General features: G+C 35.4%; 1 protein-coding gene across 3 annotated transcripts in view; it reads right to left on the reverse strand.

The window, feature by feature from the left end:
- MECOM (MDS1 and EVI1 complex locus) overlaps positions 1-15,257 on the reverse strand; it is a 581,310-nt gene that overhangs the window by 21,265 nt on the left and 544,788 nt on the right. The window contains exons 6-8 of one of the 3 annotated variants that reach the window (XM_030822790.1): positions 11,698-13,054; positions 9,113-9,200; positions 4,221-4,247 (exon numbers count right to left, since the gene is read on the reverse strand). In XM_030822790.1, the coding sequence (XP_030678650.1) occupies positions 4,221-4,247; positions 9,113-9,200; positions 11,698-13,054 (1,472 nt within the window). The remainder of the gene's footprint in view (positions 1-4,220; positions 4,248-9,112; positions 9,201-11,697; positions 13,055-15,257) is intronic. The other 2 variants (XM_030822789.1, XM_030822791.1) reach the window with 2 other exon arrangements.

Here is a 15,257-nt window from a genome sequence, read left to right on the forward strand (position 1 = left end):
AAATTAACAAGACATATATGCTGTGGACACACAGCTGGACAGAATACCATCAGCTTCTTAAAGCAGAGCAAAGTCTTAACAGCATGGCCTGAACGTGATCTCTTCTCACAAAAGGAATATTGTGTGTTTGATTCTTCAAGTGACTATTCATGTTCTAGTTAGTTCTCTTTTTTCCCCCTTTATCCTGGAGCCTGCCCTCTCATTTCATGCCCGGACTCCTAATGCTAGCTACAAATTGCAACGTACAGGGTACTACTGCCAATTTGCCAAATGTCTTTCATCAAACACGGTACAAAAAAATCTCAGAGGAAAGTCAAGATACATTTACTTGTCAGACGACAAATGTGAATGCATCGGGAGGCGGTAAGGGCTATAAGCTCAGGGGTTTGATTCATAATCACTCAGCTGCTAAAACATTCTCCACAGATGCAAGTGGACAGCACATTTGTCACTATGAAGGATTTTGACACATACTGATCACAGGGCAGAGATATGGAATGATGCTGCTGCTCACAGAGGTTGGAGGAAATTCTGTCTCTGCAGAATATGGTCATTATTCCCTTCTAGACAGACCATTAGCATGTCCATTTTACTCTGGATTTATTTATTAAAAAATCAATCCAGAAATATTTTATGATACTCTTGTATTTGCATTTATTCCTTCTAATTGTTCCTTGTAGAAAATCATTTTGATATTCCACCCAGCAAGAAATAAGTTTTCTGAGTGAAAAATGACCTCTGGCCTTCAAACTGATTAGCACTGGCAACAAGCATGGGTAAGGGTCATGATCACACACATTTATTGGGAAGAACAGTTAATGCATGGGTAATGATTATAAATGTTTTATTTATGTACATTTAATATTTAAGTACAATTTCATTATCTAGTGGTTTTAAATCATTTGAGTGTCCATCCTGCTGACATACTCAGACTCCTGCAACAAAACATCTTATAGAAACACGTTTCCTTTTATACGGAAAATAGCTTACTCACGACTATTATTCACGGCTTTCATCTTCAGCACACATAAACTACAAGTCCTTCAAGTTATTTGAGAGCAATTGGCTGTTGAGAAATGTGTCTTGCTTTAGTAGCTGCTAATAGCTAGCTCCTTTTGAAGAAAGATCACTGTGATTACTTTACCTCAAACTGTTTCGATTTGGGAAAACCATCAAGAAACAAGAAAATATATTATGGGCTTGATGGCTAAATAATGACATTCTTAAAGGTAACAGGAAAAAGAATAAGGGTTATGCAAGTGTCTTACAAGCTGCCCCCACCTTTGGCTTCTGGTGTCAAATGAAAAGAGGATTAAACTGGAGTGGGGAAGGGAGGGAAAGAAGATGGGAAGCGAGCTGAGGGTAACTATTAACACACATACACACGTACACAAAACATTTTCTGCCCAGCCAGCAACCACTGAAGCAACATAAAAGCCTTTGTTGAATCCTTCTTTTCATCTTCCTAATATGTGCTCTTACAGCACTTGACCTCAGTTGAAAAGAATAAGTTTCCACATTAAGATAAACAGAAGTGACTCAGACATCTGCTAGTTGGGGTAACTCGGCAGTTCTGTGACCAACATCAGCCCTAGTCAATACCTTAGATTAAGGTACTGGATTAACACGAGCTCTATTGAGTGTACAGATCAAAATCCCAGCTTTCTCTTGCTATCTGGTCTGACTCACGTGATGTTCCTCCAAAAGTAACACACTTTTTTGCAGGAGAAACTAGTAAGTTTTGACATTCATTTTAAATTTTAAAAATCAAGATAAACTGGAATAAATGGAACAGAATCTAGCTATATGTTTTTAAATTATGAAAAAATCAAATGAAAAGAGCAATATGTACTACTATGAATAAGAAATTTGCTGAGAATGGGGAAATCAAAGGGGTAAAAGTTAGATCATATATTTTAAAAATATATTACACTGTGATCCATTAATGTCATAGGCTAATCTAAGATCAGTAAATGACAGTTTTTTTCCTAGGGAACAGTAATTTTTATTTACATATATAATAGTTGATGTTATCTGCAGCCAGATGTCTGGAAGAGGAAGTCATTTCACCCTGTTCCAGTCCCCAAGAGGCTATTAACTTTATACTGACGCAAACTAATATTTAGACACAATTCCCTAGCTCCTACCAAAAAATGTAGCTATCTCTCTAGTCAAATGAAGTTAGTATTTTTAAAAACATTTCAGCAGGCAAGATATTATCAACTGGGTCCTAAGCACTTAACATTTATTATCTGGCAGCCAATAATTAATGACATAAAAAGATCTCTCATTAAAACTATTAAAGTGACAACCTGATTATATGAAATGATATGTCCAACGACACCATGAATTATGTGACCTAATGTTTTACAAATTAGATTACACATGACTTTATCATAAAATAACTAACTTTTCATAAATAACTTATGATGGGAAAGTTTGTAGATTTGGTAGTTTTCTATATTTATTCACTTGATAATCTTGAGAAATCTCAAAATCATGGTCATATGGGGGAGAAGTAAATATTCCTATTTTATGGTTATCTCACTCCATGTATCATATTCAGCAGTCATGATTATGAAATCACTTAGTTTTTTCTTTATTTTTGTGAGTACATTGTAGGTGTATCATCTGTGGGATACATGAGATGTTTTCATACAGGCATACAATGTGAAATAATCACATCACGGAGAATGGAATATTCATCCCCTCAAGCATGTATCCTTTGTGTTACAAACAATCCACATAGAGGTTTTTTTACCACAAAAAATTATAAACATATGTCTTTAATATTTCCTGCTAATATCTGTTTTATAATACAAATGTAAATCACATCTCTGAAAAACCTGTGACTCAATGGAATGAGAATGTTTCAAAGCATTGCAACGGCAATCACTATGCTGTTGTATTATAAGAAAAGGTAGTTTAACTTAAAGTCTATATTGCCTTTGTAAGAAGGTACAATCATTGGCCATGTGTGTAGGGGGTCAACACCTTAAGCTTCAACCACCTAACAACAGAGCTATTGTCAAAGTCATACTGTACCTTAGAAAAGATGAGGACCATGAGGCACAATACTGAAGACAGATCTCTACCAGGAAAGGCAAAGGAAGAATACTGGAAATGCAGGCCAGGATAATCAGAAAACAACCCCATCTATTGCACAACTTTGCCTAAGTTAGTGGGTTGATCTCTCTCCCTCTCTCTCCATAAATATTTGTATACTTTGAAATAAACTTAAACCTTAAAAGTCTACCGGAATGAGAAAAATCAAAATTTTACATATTCCACAAAAGAGATAAAATGAAGGAATTTCTCGTAAAGAAAAATTAACATCAAATAGAGGAAATAGGTTAGTGCTAAAATGCTTCAACTAAGTTTATATATAATTATTCAGTGACTTTAAAAGGACAGCTAAACTATATCCCAAGATTTTGCCCATTCATCAGAAATCAGCATAATTTTCAGTGAAAAAGAGAAACAAAAACACATATACTTAGAGAATATTTTTAACTATATGTTATTTCCACTGACCGAGTTTTATTTGGGGGTAAAAACTAAATAAGCAGTATTCTTTGTATGGTAAATATCTTCCACAATAAAAAATAAAGCTATCTCCTAATATTATTAACTGAAACTGACTGTATCTGGAAATAGTAACTGAAAGTCAAGGAAGTGAAACTAGATGCTAAAAGATCCATTCACTAGTTACATATGAATTTGTAAACATTTAGTTTTATATCTTCAAATAGCCAGAACCAATTTCTGCCCTGGGATATATGGATGTGAATTCCCATGTCAGCCTGTATCTACACACAAGTTCAGGTTTTATCCTTTACAAGGCTTTATCAAAAGCATCTTTACATGCTGATACAGGCTCCACCAAATAATGTTTGTTTTCACTTAGTGACCCACTTCGAAGCCTCGTTTAACAGCGTGTTCCCAGGTGTCCAGAAAGAGTTCCGTATCAAGGTATAATTATGTGGAATGGATCAGATTTATCGAATAAAATCATTCTGTAAACAATTTCTAGCTCACTAAATGCCCAATTATAACTGAGAGAATGCAGCTTGAGAGAGCAGGGTAACTATCTGCTGGAGCCATATCATGTAATGGAAACGGGTTCAGAATTATTTATGTCTGTACAGCAATTTAGAATGTAAGCTGTTTTCTTTTTAATGCTACATCACTTTAGTCAAAAATATAAGTAGGAAACTTACCCAAGTTCTCTGATCAGGCAGTTGGAACTGGGAGCAAAATTGAAACAAAAACAAAAAATTACTTCTGTGTTGGTATCTTTATTGCAATCTATCCTTTGAGAAATTAACATTTGTATTAACTTAGTAATTTTTGCTTATCATGTAACTGTACCTTGAGTAAAAGCTTTGGAAATAAAAATTAAATATTGTTATAACTCTGCTGAATTTCCTCTGTTTACCTAAATGGAATGTTGAATCAAGGTTCATTTTCACAAGAAAGCTAAATGCTACCTACTAGCGAATCTTATAGCAAAGCAGATGCTTCCTTTTTATTAATTACTACTTGCTATAAAACAATATCCTTACTTTACTTTAATAACTAAAAATTAGGCCATTTCCTGTAAAAATCCAATCTCTTCCATTTTTATAATGTTAATAACAAAGAAAACATATTTACTCAAATATGAATCACTGAATAACAAAAGGATAATGAAAGGATAATGTACTTGGAAATTCACTACTTGCTTTTTATTAGTATAGGACTCAGACCATCAGTAGTCAGAACAGTTAAGAATGTTAATGGGAAACTTAAAAGATCTAGCTATTGATGACAATTTATGACAAGATTCACTGGGAAAACCTTCAGTGGGTTAGAAGCTCTTCCAGGAGACACAGAAGTTATATATGCTTAAAAATATCATTTTGCTTGGTTAAAGGAGATATATATTTTGCTTATATATGTTTTGGTATCTTTAATAAGGAATATATGTAGTTTTTAAAGGATGAAAACTTGATTGCAGAAGAAATCTAACCTATGAAACACTTGTTGAAAGCAAAATTGAAGAGGAAGAACAGAAGATTTAAGTGATTTTTCACATCAATGTGTAAATTATAACTTAGGAAAAGACTGTCTCCTCGGTTCCTTGGAATGTAGTAGCGGGGTAATCAGTCAATTTAAAAGAAAGAAAATATAAAAGAATGAAGAAAAGACAGAAATGTAAGTAAAAGAGAGTCTGTTGCAGATGTACTCAAAGCCAAACATTTGGAAATAAAATGTGCAAATAACCAAAAATAATAGTAAAAGTATAGGAAAATCAAACCAAGGAATAATAGCCACTTTTACAATTGCAAAATGACTTCCATGGATGTTCAAATGGGCTATCAATGTGAATGCAAAGGATCCAAAATAAGAACAAATGAAATGAACATTCAGAGGTCACACAGTAATAACATTCCCTGCATCTTACCTATTTGTGAACATTCAACTCCTTTTCAAAATTATAGTGACCATAAATAATTTTCAATCACATATGCAGGGAAAGCCTCTACAATGCTTATTTCTCCCTTAGAGTAAACTAACTTATTTGTAAAAGAAAACTAGAAGACTAAATAGTTCTCACCTGGCCTGATAGAGCAAACATGCTTCTTCAAGAATTGAAGTAAGAGAAGACTTTAGACCCTCAGCATTTATCTTTTAATTTTGATGTATGCAGTCATGTATCCTCAAGTTTTTGTTTGTTTGTTTTTCGTCTTGGTTTTTTTTTGTTTGTTTGTTTTTTTCTTTTTGAGATGGAGTTTCACTCTTGTTTCCCAGGCTAGAGTGCAATGGCACAATCTTGGCTCACTGCAACCTCCACCTCCTGGGTTCAAGTGATTCTCCTGCCTCAGCCTCCCAAGTAGCTGGGATTACAGGCATGTGCTACCACGCCTGGCTATTTTTTTTTGTATTTAGTAGAGAAGGGGTTTCACTCTGTTGATCAGGCTGGTGTTGAACTCCTGACCTCAGGTGATCTGCCCGCCTCAGCCTCCCAAAGTGCTGGGATTACAGGCACAAGCCACCGCACCCGGCCTCTTCTAAGTATTTTTGACAGAATTTTTAAAATACGTATTATTCCAAAACGCAATAATACAGCCTAAAAATCTTTCAATAAAATTCAATAAATTTTTATTTACTGAGGTGTTCACTTATCACTGACTAGGAATTATGGAATGGGAAGGAATATGCTGGGAACAATATAAAGATATACAAAAATTGTAAAACCAGACTTGCCCAGAGAATATCTCTATGAAGCATCCTTCTTTCCTTTCCCTAAAACATTGAGAATTTGATCCCCCCTTTATTATTATGATAACCCAAGAAATAGGGCAGATATTATTCCCATTTTGAAATGAAGATCCAGAAGCTGAGAGGGTCCATGTGATTTGCTCCAATATACTTAAATGGAAAATGAAGCAATGAACAGTTTTATGCAAGCACATTAGCTATGAAATCATAACAAGCGCTAAGAACAGAGGCAAGTCATTCTGTTTGGCTCCTTAATCTGTGCCCCCCCTTACTTTTGCAGTGAGGTCATGCCAAGAATACAATAAGCATCTTTTCAAGTACTCCTAGGTACATGGCATGGCCCTGGCAAAGAAACTGGGCATAAATATTTATATTTATAATAAAATGCTTTTGCACCCACTAATAAGAGCTCTTCCTCATTTAGGTCCTTCCACATGCCAAGCACAATGCTAAATATGTTGTGTACATAAATGCCAACTCTTCCAGCTACCCTGGGAAAGGTAAGACGTGATGAAAGAGGAAGAGGGCTCACCTGTATCCCAGCTTGTATCCCAGCTATATATAGCATGACACACGAAAACAGCCGTGATGGTTATAAAAACAATGAAGTGTTTCTGTAATAGTTGGTAAATAGCCTTTGCCCTAAGCAACCTGAATGTTCCCCTGCTTCCTTGGCCTCTTCCCCAAACACCCCTCAGATAGTCCCATTATCCAGCGAATAAAACATTGGCAGTTGGTGCAGCAAGAGCCTCCAGTATCCTGCTCCAGAATCGCAGAAATCCATTCTGATTGGTAGGTATTCATGATGCATCAGGTTTTAAGTATTTTGATCATCACCCTTGGGTCCTGTTCTAATAGCAACATGCAGCAATAGGGAATCCCTTACACCAAGACGTGACATGCTGGTGTAGGAGGGAATCACTGCCACTGTGCTCCCACAGGTGTGTTTGTGAAGATCTTAGGAATAACTGCTATGCTGGAAGCACTGGACACATGCCTTATCTTTTGTGATCCTTAATTAACTTTGGGAATGATAAATATAACATCTTTGCTCTCTTATGATTTTATTTTAAAATATATACCTACTATATTGCTAACAGCTGCGAATTCATACAGAATTAATGGTTGATAAAACTGCCCATCTTATGAACTGGTAAATTTACCTTGGTTAGCAAAACATCTTTGAATTTCAAAGTGGATAGAAACCTTACACCCGACTCTCTCATTTTACAAATGGGAAAACTAAGAGCCAGGTAGACTAAGATGTTCAAAGACATTGAATCCCTTTTTGGTTTTTCTCCATTCTACCGTGAACCCATAGCACTCAATTTTGAAATGGTTAATTACTAAATTGTAAAGATGATCAGAACATGAAAATCACTTGATTACTGTAATTAATATTACTGTAATTAATTTTTTGTAACATTAATGTATATATGAATATTATATCCTCATAAGTATTTATTTATAATTATAAGGGAAGTATCAAGAGAGATGTACTTTTTGTACAATATCTGACACAAAATATTTGCTACATTCCAGTTCATTAGCCTATGAAACTTTACAAGTACTATTTAGATCAGTCTAAATATAAATTATAGTCCCGATAAACTGTTTTTTAACTTACTTCTTTTCCATAAAGTAATTATGTGAATAACATTCTTTAGTCTTCCTATATAAGATTAATACTAACTGGAATGTTTCTGAAACTTTTACTGCTAAACCATATATTATCTCATTTTGAAAGGGAGTGAGAGTGCTTTAGCAATAGTAGATTTACCCAACTAACCCAGAAGATTGTGTTACAACTCTCATACTCTTTATTCAGGACTCTAGAAAGATACTTGAAAAATTGTTAAAGAGGTAACAGAAAGGAAAAGGAAAAAAGAACCATATCCCATGATCTTTATTTAATTAATTTAATTACCTCATAGCTTTCCATAAGACAGCTTGCATAAACTTCCCCCGATTTTATTAGAGAACCATCATTTTTTGTTTGAAAATATTGCAACAGAACAAATTAGTTTATTCTGTTTTTAAGAATTTTCATTAAAATGTTGCTATCTATAAAGACCAGAGCTTGCATCCTTTAAACAAAAGTAAAATGAATTTTAAATTAAGAAACCACATTCAAGATGTTTATATACCGTATTTGTTCTTTCAATACGATTTTCCAGATGGTGATTGATATGTAAACCTGTTTTTAAAATTACTAAATGTATAAGGACTTTAAGATGAACCAATCAGAGATAGTGCTGCTTTGTATTTTCCTTGTAATGGTAAACTATATATTTTGATAAATGAACACAATTCTATTCTGCAAATAGCACTGTGCATTGTGGTGAATTCTTGTGCAATTACAGAGCTTTGCTGGAATGCTCAGTGGTCTCTAGATAAATTCCTTCACCCTCTATGGTAACAACTTGTCAGGTAGACTCATTTCCTGTTTTTATCTAAGCCCTAAAAGAACAAGAATGACCTTCATGAGTTTGGGACGAGTCACAGTATGATCTATTTCTTAGTATCAGCAACCACCACACACAAAACACACCTTGAATATTTATTTTCTTAAATGAATCCTGCTCACTCCAAAATGCACTTTAACTCAATAAACAGTTAATAGCAGACAATCATTTAACACTGAAATCATGTTATTTTTTACACATATATTAACTAATTTTTCTTTAAAGAGCTTGGGTTTTAATTCTGCTAGAATTTCCTGTGTTCTTCCACACCAGCGTCATAGGAAATCCTAATGTTCTCAAGATGTCTTTCATTTCATTGCACCTGCTTTTCAGGATCAACAAGTTAGTTTACAAGCTGGAAATCTCAAATCCAAAATACTTACTTGTGGGTGAAACAAGAATCCTGGAGAAGGCCTCAAGTATTTCTCTTTTAAAGCTTCAAGTGGGTCAGTTAGTTTTCTTTTCTCTACTCTGAAAGGTTAAAATTAGATTTTGTAGATGAAGCAGTCTCACGTATCAATCACTACATAATCACTGACATTTAAAGGAGCTAACAATAAAGTCAATGGTAGGTTTCTGGGAAGCACACTCATAAAAATATAAAGACATCTGTCCAGTTCTTGGAGATTACTCATGACACTTCTAGGTGCTTGAGGAGAGAAGATCCTATTTATAATGGAAAAACCCTACTGAATGACTAGGAATAGGAATAATGAGAAAACATGAAAAATGAGGAGTCACTAAATTACAGGCATTTGTCACGAATTCAGTACCTTTCCATTCCAAATGTAGACAAGAATGCTTAATGATTTTGAAATCATGAGGTCAAGGCTGATTTTGAATATTAGAGCCATTTTCTACCAAGAAGGTGTTCTCTCAAATATGCACTTTATTCCTTCCATATTTGTCAATAATAGCAAGGGCATTTCCAAGTATATACACTGCTAGCCACTCTTTGAGGTTCTCTCTCTCTCAATATATATTTATATTTAAACATATAGCATAATATATTGATGTATACATATTTTATGTAAATTATATTTAATATATATTCAGAGATAGAGAGCACATATGCTCTTTGGATGCCACTGCTGATAAAGAAGGCAGGCAGATAGGATGGGTGTGGTGAAAAGAGAATGGGGAGCTTTCTGAAGGTAGAGAGAGACACATAAAACTTACCTACATATCCCTTCTGCTTTAGAAATGTTTGCCATTCTATTTTGTATTAAGCACATAGGGAAATAATATCCCTATGTTGAATTAATTCATTGAATTAATTTCTTTTACCAACTTGGTAATTAAAAAAACTTTTAGACATGTGCACTCTTAAAGCAGAATAAAATAGCTACCACTTATTGATATTGTATATGTGATATATGTGTGTTGCATATACTATTTCACTTTTTGAAGTAGGTGATGTTATGTCCATTTTATGATTTTTTTTAAAGTCTCAGACATGAGAAGGCTGAGATTTCAACCCGAGTCTGACACTAAAACTGGATTCTAGGTCTTTCATGAGTTTGGCAAAATGACAGGCCTAGGTCTTAATTGAGACAAGCACCAGAGAGCTGTTGGAGATCACAGTGAGTAAGAGGAATGCTAGTAGGTGACGAGGATGAATGCAAGAGATATGTGGAAGAACCAGAAGCCAGTTGCTATCGAGAGGGTACAAAAAGGAAAGTCTAAAAATTATCTTAACAAAGGACTGAGACACATCGAGTAGGAAATACGACCTTACCCGAAAAGTGTGACATACAATCTACACACAAAATATGGAAGACATGTTTTTCTTTTTTTTCCTTCTCTAGTAACAGGACTGCCAAAGGAATTAAGAGATAATAATTTTAAAAAGCAGCCAAACTTGGTACTGACAGCACTGAGATATTTTGTATTGTCCTTTGATATTACTTTATCATATTCAAATGAGGGTAGTCCTTTCCATACTGACAGTGTTTCCTTGTTAACACATTGTAGATAATATACATAGAAGAAGAGTTTTAAATGAGAAGAACTTGCAGCTCTAGTACCTATTAAGTAAAATGAACTTGATAAATATTGTTGAATTAAATAATAGCACATTTTCTCTTCACGAAAGAGAAATAGGCAAATTATGAAAATACTCCAATGTTAGATAAGTTCAATAAAAAATTATCCACATGTTCCATGAACTCTTGACAATGTTCAAGATTAGAATGAGAAAGTAAATGTGAAAATGTTTGTAATATTCAAAATATGTAACAAACATATTATTCATACCCATTTAAAGAAAACTAGTATTTTAAAACTAAATCACTTTGGTCAAGTGAATATTACTGAATATTGCCAAAAAGGCCCTTTATTAAACTTGTATGTTTCACCCCAAGATTTTTTTGCTACATCAAAGGAAACCGGAAAATGAAGCTATTAAACAGAGACATTTTTTAAGTCAACTACTCATATTATATACAAAACATATTCTGTGATTAATATTTCATTTACTTGGGGGCTCCTGAGAGATTTATTTAGAAACAATATGGCCAGCCCTTATTAAGGATGTGTTGGTAGGTTAACAAAGAGTGGACTCTTGCTGTTATATATCCCCCCCTATTCCTAATAACCTGACCCATTTTAGTACCCACGCATATTTGCATTAATCCTTCAGGATCCTCATTCTTCCGCCACTTGACAATTTACTTTAAATATGACTTTCCCATATTTTCCACTCCAAAAAAAGTGCTTAAAAATAAATTTATTGTCAAGGGAAAAAAATTCTGTAGGCCTATTCCAAACCCCCAACTTCAGAACCATCCAAAAATAAGTTCAAACAGAATGATCCAACTTTCAGAATAAAAAATGAGTTCACTAGATCAAACAACTTCACTCTGTTTTATAATAGTAAAAATGATGTGTTAAAAAGCCATCACTTTACAGTGTAAATACCACCTTTCGTACATCTGCTCATATTCCATCATCTTCCATACATGCTTACCTGTAAATAGGGTCCATAAAGAAAGGAGTGGGTCTTGCATGCTGCAAGGAACCATCTGAAGCAGGTCTTGATTCAATGTTGCTTCCTTTTTTTTCCCCAAACACATGGTTTTTTCGAGGCTCAGTCAGCTTTGTCCCACTGGCTCTACTCCTACTGCCCATACTTAGATCCAGGGGCTGGTCTTGGCTTGTGGCAGGCGTCACTGGAGGCTTGGAGGGGACTGGAGTCAAGGGCTTCTCATCCTTTCGCTTAGTGGTGAGATCAAAGGGGGACTCAGAGCTGCCCTTCTGCAGTTTCTTTACTTCACCTGGTGATTGGGGTTCCATTTTCAAAGGTAACGATCTCAAGTCTCTATCAGGAAATGGGTACATTGATTGAGAGAATGCTGGAAAAAATGGGAGGGGAAACATGGAAGGGTAAGGTAAAGCTCCAACTTTTTTGTCTTGCAGCCCCACCAGTCCTGTTGAACCAAAGTATTTTTCAGCAATAGAAGCAATAGCCTTTATAGAATCATTCACAGCTCCTGACACCGCAGTCTGCTCCTCTAAAGATGGTGAGAAAATGGAATGATTGCTGTATTCTTTCTTATTATTTATTGAAGCCAGATTCTGAAGAGGGCTTACTTTGTCTTTGAACATTTTACCATTTTCTTTAAATTTCTCTTTATCACTTTCAATGTCACTTTCCAGATCAGAGCCCGAGGTTGTTTCCAGGTCACTGCCACTTGGTGTACTGACATCATCAAGGTCACTACTCTCTGACTGGTCACTGATTTTCTCAAGGGGCCTCTCTTCAGAGGACCTCTCGGGCTGGAGCTCCACTGGCTTATTGTCCCCTACAGATGGGTGTTTAGATAGTGCCTTCAAAATATCCTGTGTAGCTGGCAGTATCTGAGGATGTGTCATGAGGGGACTTTGACTTTTGTTTGTCTGTTCAGTACTTGATAGTCCTTTAACAGGAGAACTAGCAGGTATCAAAGGAGGCCTGTGGTACAAGCCGGAAGGAAACAGACCAGGGAAGCTAAAAGAAAATCCAGGAGCTGTTGGAAAGGTAAGACCAGCAGGATGCCTATTGGCGCCAAAATAGTCAGCAAGGCCCGGGTTGGCATGACTCATATTAACCATGGACGTTTTATCCATAGCTGGGGTTCCAGGAAGTGAAATGCCTTGGCCAAAAAATCCACCTGCCGCAAAATGGTTCTTGCCCTCACAAAACCTCCTGTGTTTATTTAAGGAAGACGTAGTGCTGAACATTTGTCCACAGTCTTTGCACTTGATTTGGGTTCTGCAATCAGCATGCATGCGCTTATGACGGCAAAGGTTTGAAAACTGAGTATAGGATTTATGGCAGACCTCACCTGTGTGCAAACAACAAAAAAGAATCTCAGGCTTTATGTCAATTGCTTCTGAATTTAGCAAATATCACAATTGGTTTACTCAAAATTTCAATTAGGAAGCCAGTAAAAGACATTGGAGGCACCAATCTGGGTGCTCCAAACACAGAAAACCCCATTTCACTAGATTCCAAAGCAAGGCAACCAACCTGACAAATGTCTTGAGGCAGCACAAATATTTCATATATATAGATATATATATTTTGTCACCCCCTTGTGCAATATTTTGCATAATATTTGTGTATTTAAATATTTATGAAAAGTTAAATTCCATCATGCATTGATTCTCCACACAATTATTATACTAATATAATGTTGAAAATTAAAGTCTTAAAATGCATTACGTACAAAACACAACAAGAACCCCTTTCAAATTTTAGAGTACTTAAAAATTCTATTTTGTAGGCACCAAAACAAAATAAAACATCCTCAGCCAGAAACTTCATCTTTATTGCCTCTCCCCTTGGGGAAAAAGCCTGTGACTGCCCTGCTATTATTTAATTGGTATTATATCATATGCTCTCATCATTCACACATCAAAGCCACACAACAATGCACATTGTGTATTCTGAGACTTTTTTTAACAATCATTTTCATGATTTGAGAAAAACTGACATAATTTACAATGGCTCTATTTTAAGCCTGCAAAGGAAACTAAATTGAATGTAGCCCATCCTGCATTGCTGGTTCCCATGAACTATGATCACGTCCTCTGACTTCCCCTCACACCAGTGGTTGTGCTAACCTTCCTGCATTTATGAAACCCCTGTCCTTGGGAAACATGTCCACTTGTTGTCATATCTACACTGGTTATCTCAGGCTTGACTTCTGTGTGTTATAGCCAACTATGGTCAGTAGGGGAGAGCACTGTGAAAGCTCTAATCCAGAAAGAAGGGCACAGCTGTGAAATATGCCTCTTTGCTAAGAATTTGCCAATAAAGTAGAATCTCCCTCCTCACACATGTGCCACTATAGCCAAGTATATTTTAAGACCAAACTTTGTAACCCTTAATAACTCCTTTACCAGGTAAGAATCCTCACTCACTTCACGGTCCAGCGGGATTACAGTATCAGTACCCTGAGCATCATATTTTTTATTTTACTTTACAGGATTGAGCCACGTTATGTGTGAGCTTACTTTAACACTTCTGTGCATGTTCAATACATGCAGAAACAAGATGTACCTTGTTGGTAATTGTTGAAGCAAATTTATTTTAAGAAATTAAATTGAAGACAAAATGCAACAGTTACTGCTTTCATACGATGGCTGCCTTTAAGGGCAGAATGATTGTGCTTCTATGTCAAAGCAATAATAATTTTAAAAAAACTCATGTCAAGGAGATTTTATAGACTTTCAGTCAAGCAAAACTCACCCAGAACTTGGATTATCCCACATACATCCAAACAGGAAGTACCGAGTGAGGGTATATCTTTTTCTTTTACTACTAAAGGTTAAAGTGTATTGTTGCATATATCAAAGTGGTAATATTAAAGGTGCCTTCAATTGTGGGATGAATCACAACATTATAGAGGTTGTAACATGCATTTTAATGAGAATAGAAGATGTGGGTGCTATCTTTTCAAATTATTTTACCGGAATATATTGACCAGAGTCAGCTTTAAAAGTATATACAATTTAACCATACACCATAAATATACATCTAATTTAAATTGTTTGATACACTAATTAAAATCAAATAATGGAGAAGGTAGAAACATCAGACATTTACTAGATATATTAGAATAATTTAGCTGCAACCAATAACAACATTTTATTATCGGAATTATAAAAAGTAAGAAAGCAATGCCTCTTAAAAGGCATTGAAAAAATGTCTTGATGAGTATTCAACCAAGACAAGAGTTTTTCAAAGGCTCGCCATTTTTTGGCAAGTGAATATTGCTCTCTACACTTCTTTCTTACAATCAGATGGCTTTAAAAAAAAAATCAAGAGCTTCTCTCTGTTGGAGTAACAGAAGTTCAGCTGACTTTACTGGTGGCTCCCTTTGTTACATGGCTGAGTGGGTCTGTGTCTGGGCTCAAGAACATCGAATCTGGGATGTTTTCTTAGGCAGAGGCTTTGTTTTCAGCACTTGAAGTCCTGGCCTGGCATACCACAAACTACCAGGCCTTCCAGGTAAACTGGTTCAATTGATGTTGAAGTCTATA

Source organism: Nomascus leucogenys, chromosome 11, assembly GCF_006542625.1.
Source record: "Nomascus leucogenys isolate Asia chromosome 11, Asia_NLE_v1, whole genome shotgun sequence".
Classification (NCBI taxonomy): domain Eukaryota; kingdom Metazoa; phylum Chordata; class Mammalia; order Primates; family Hylobatidae; genus Nomascus; species Nomascus leucogenys.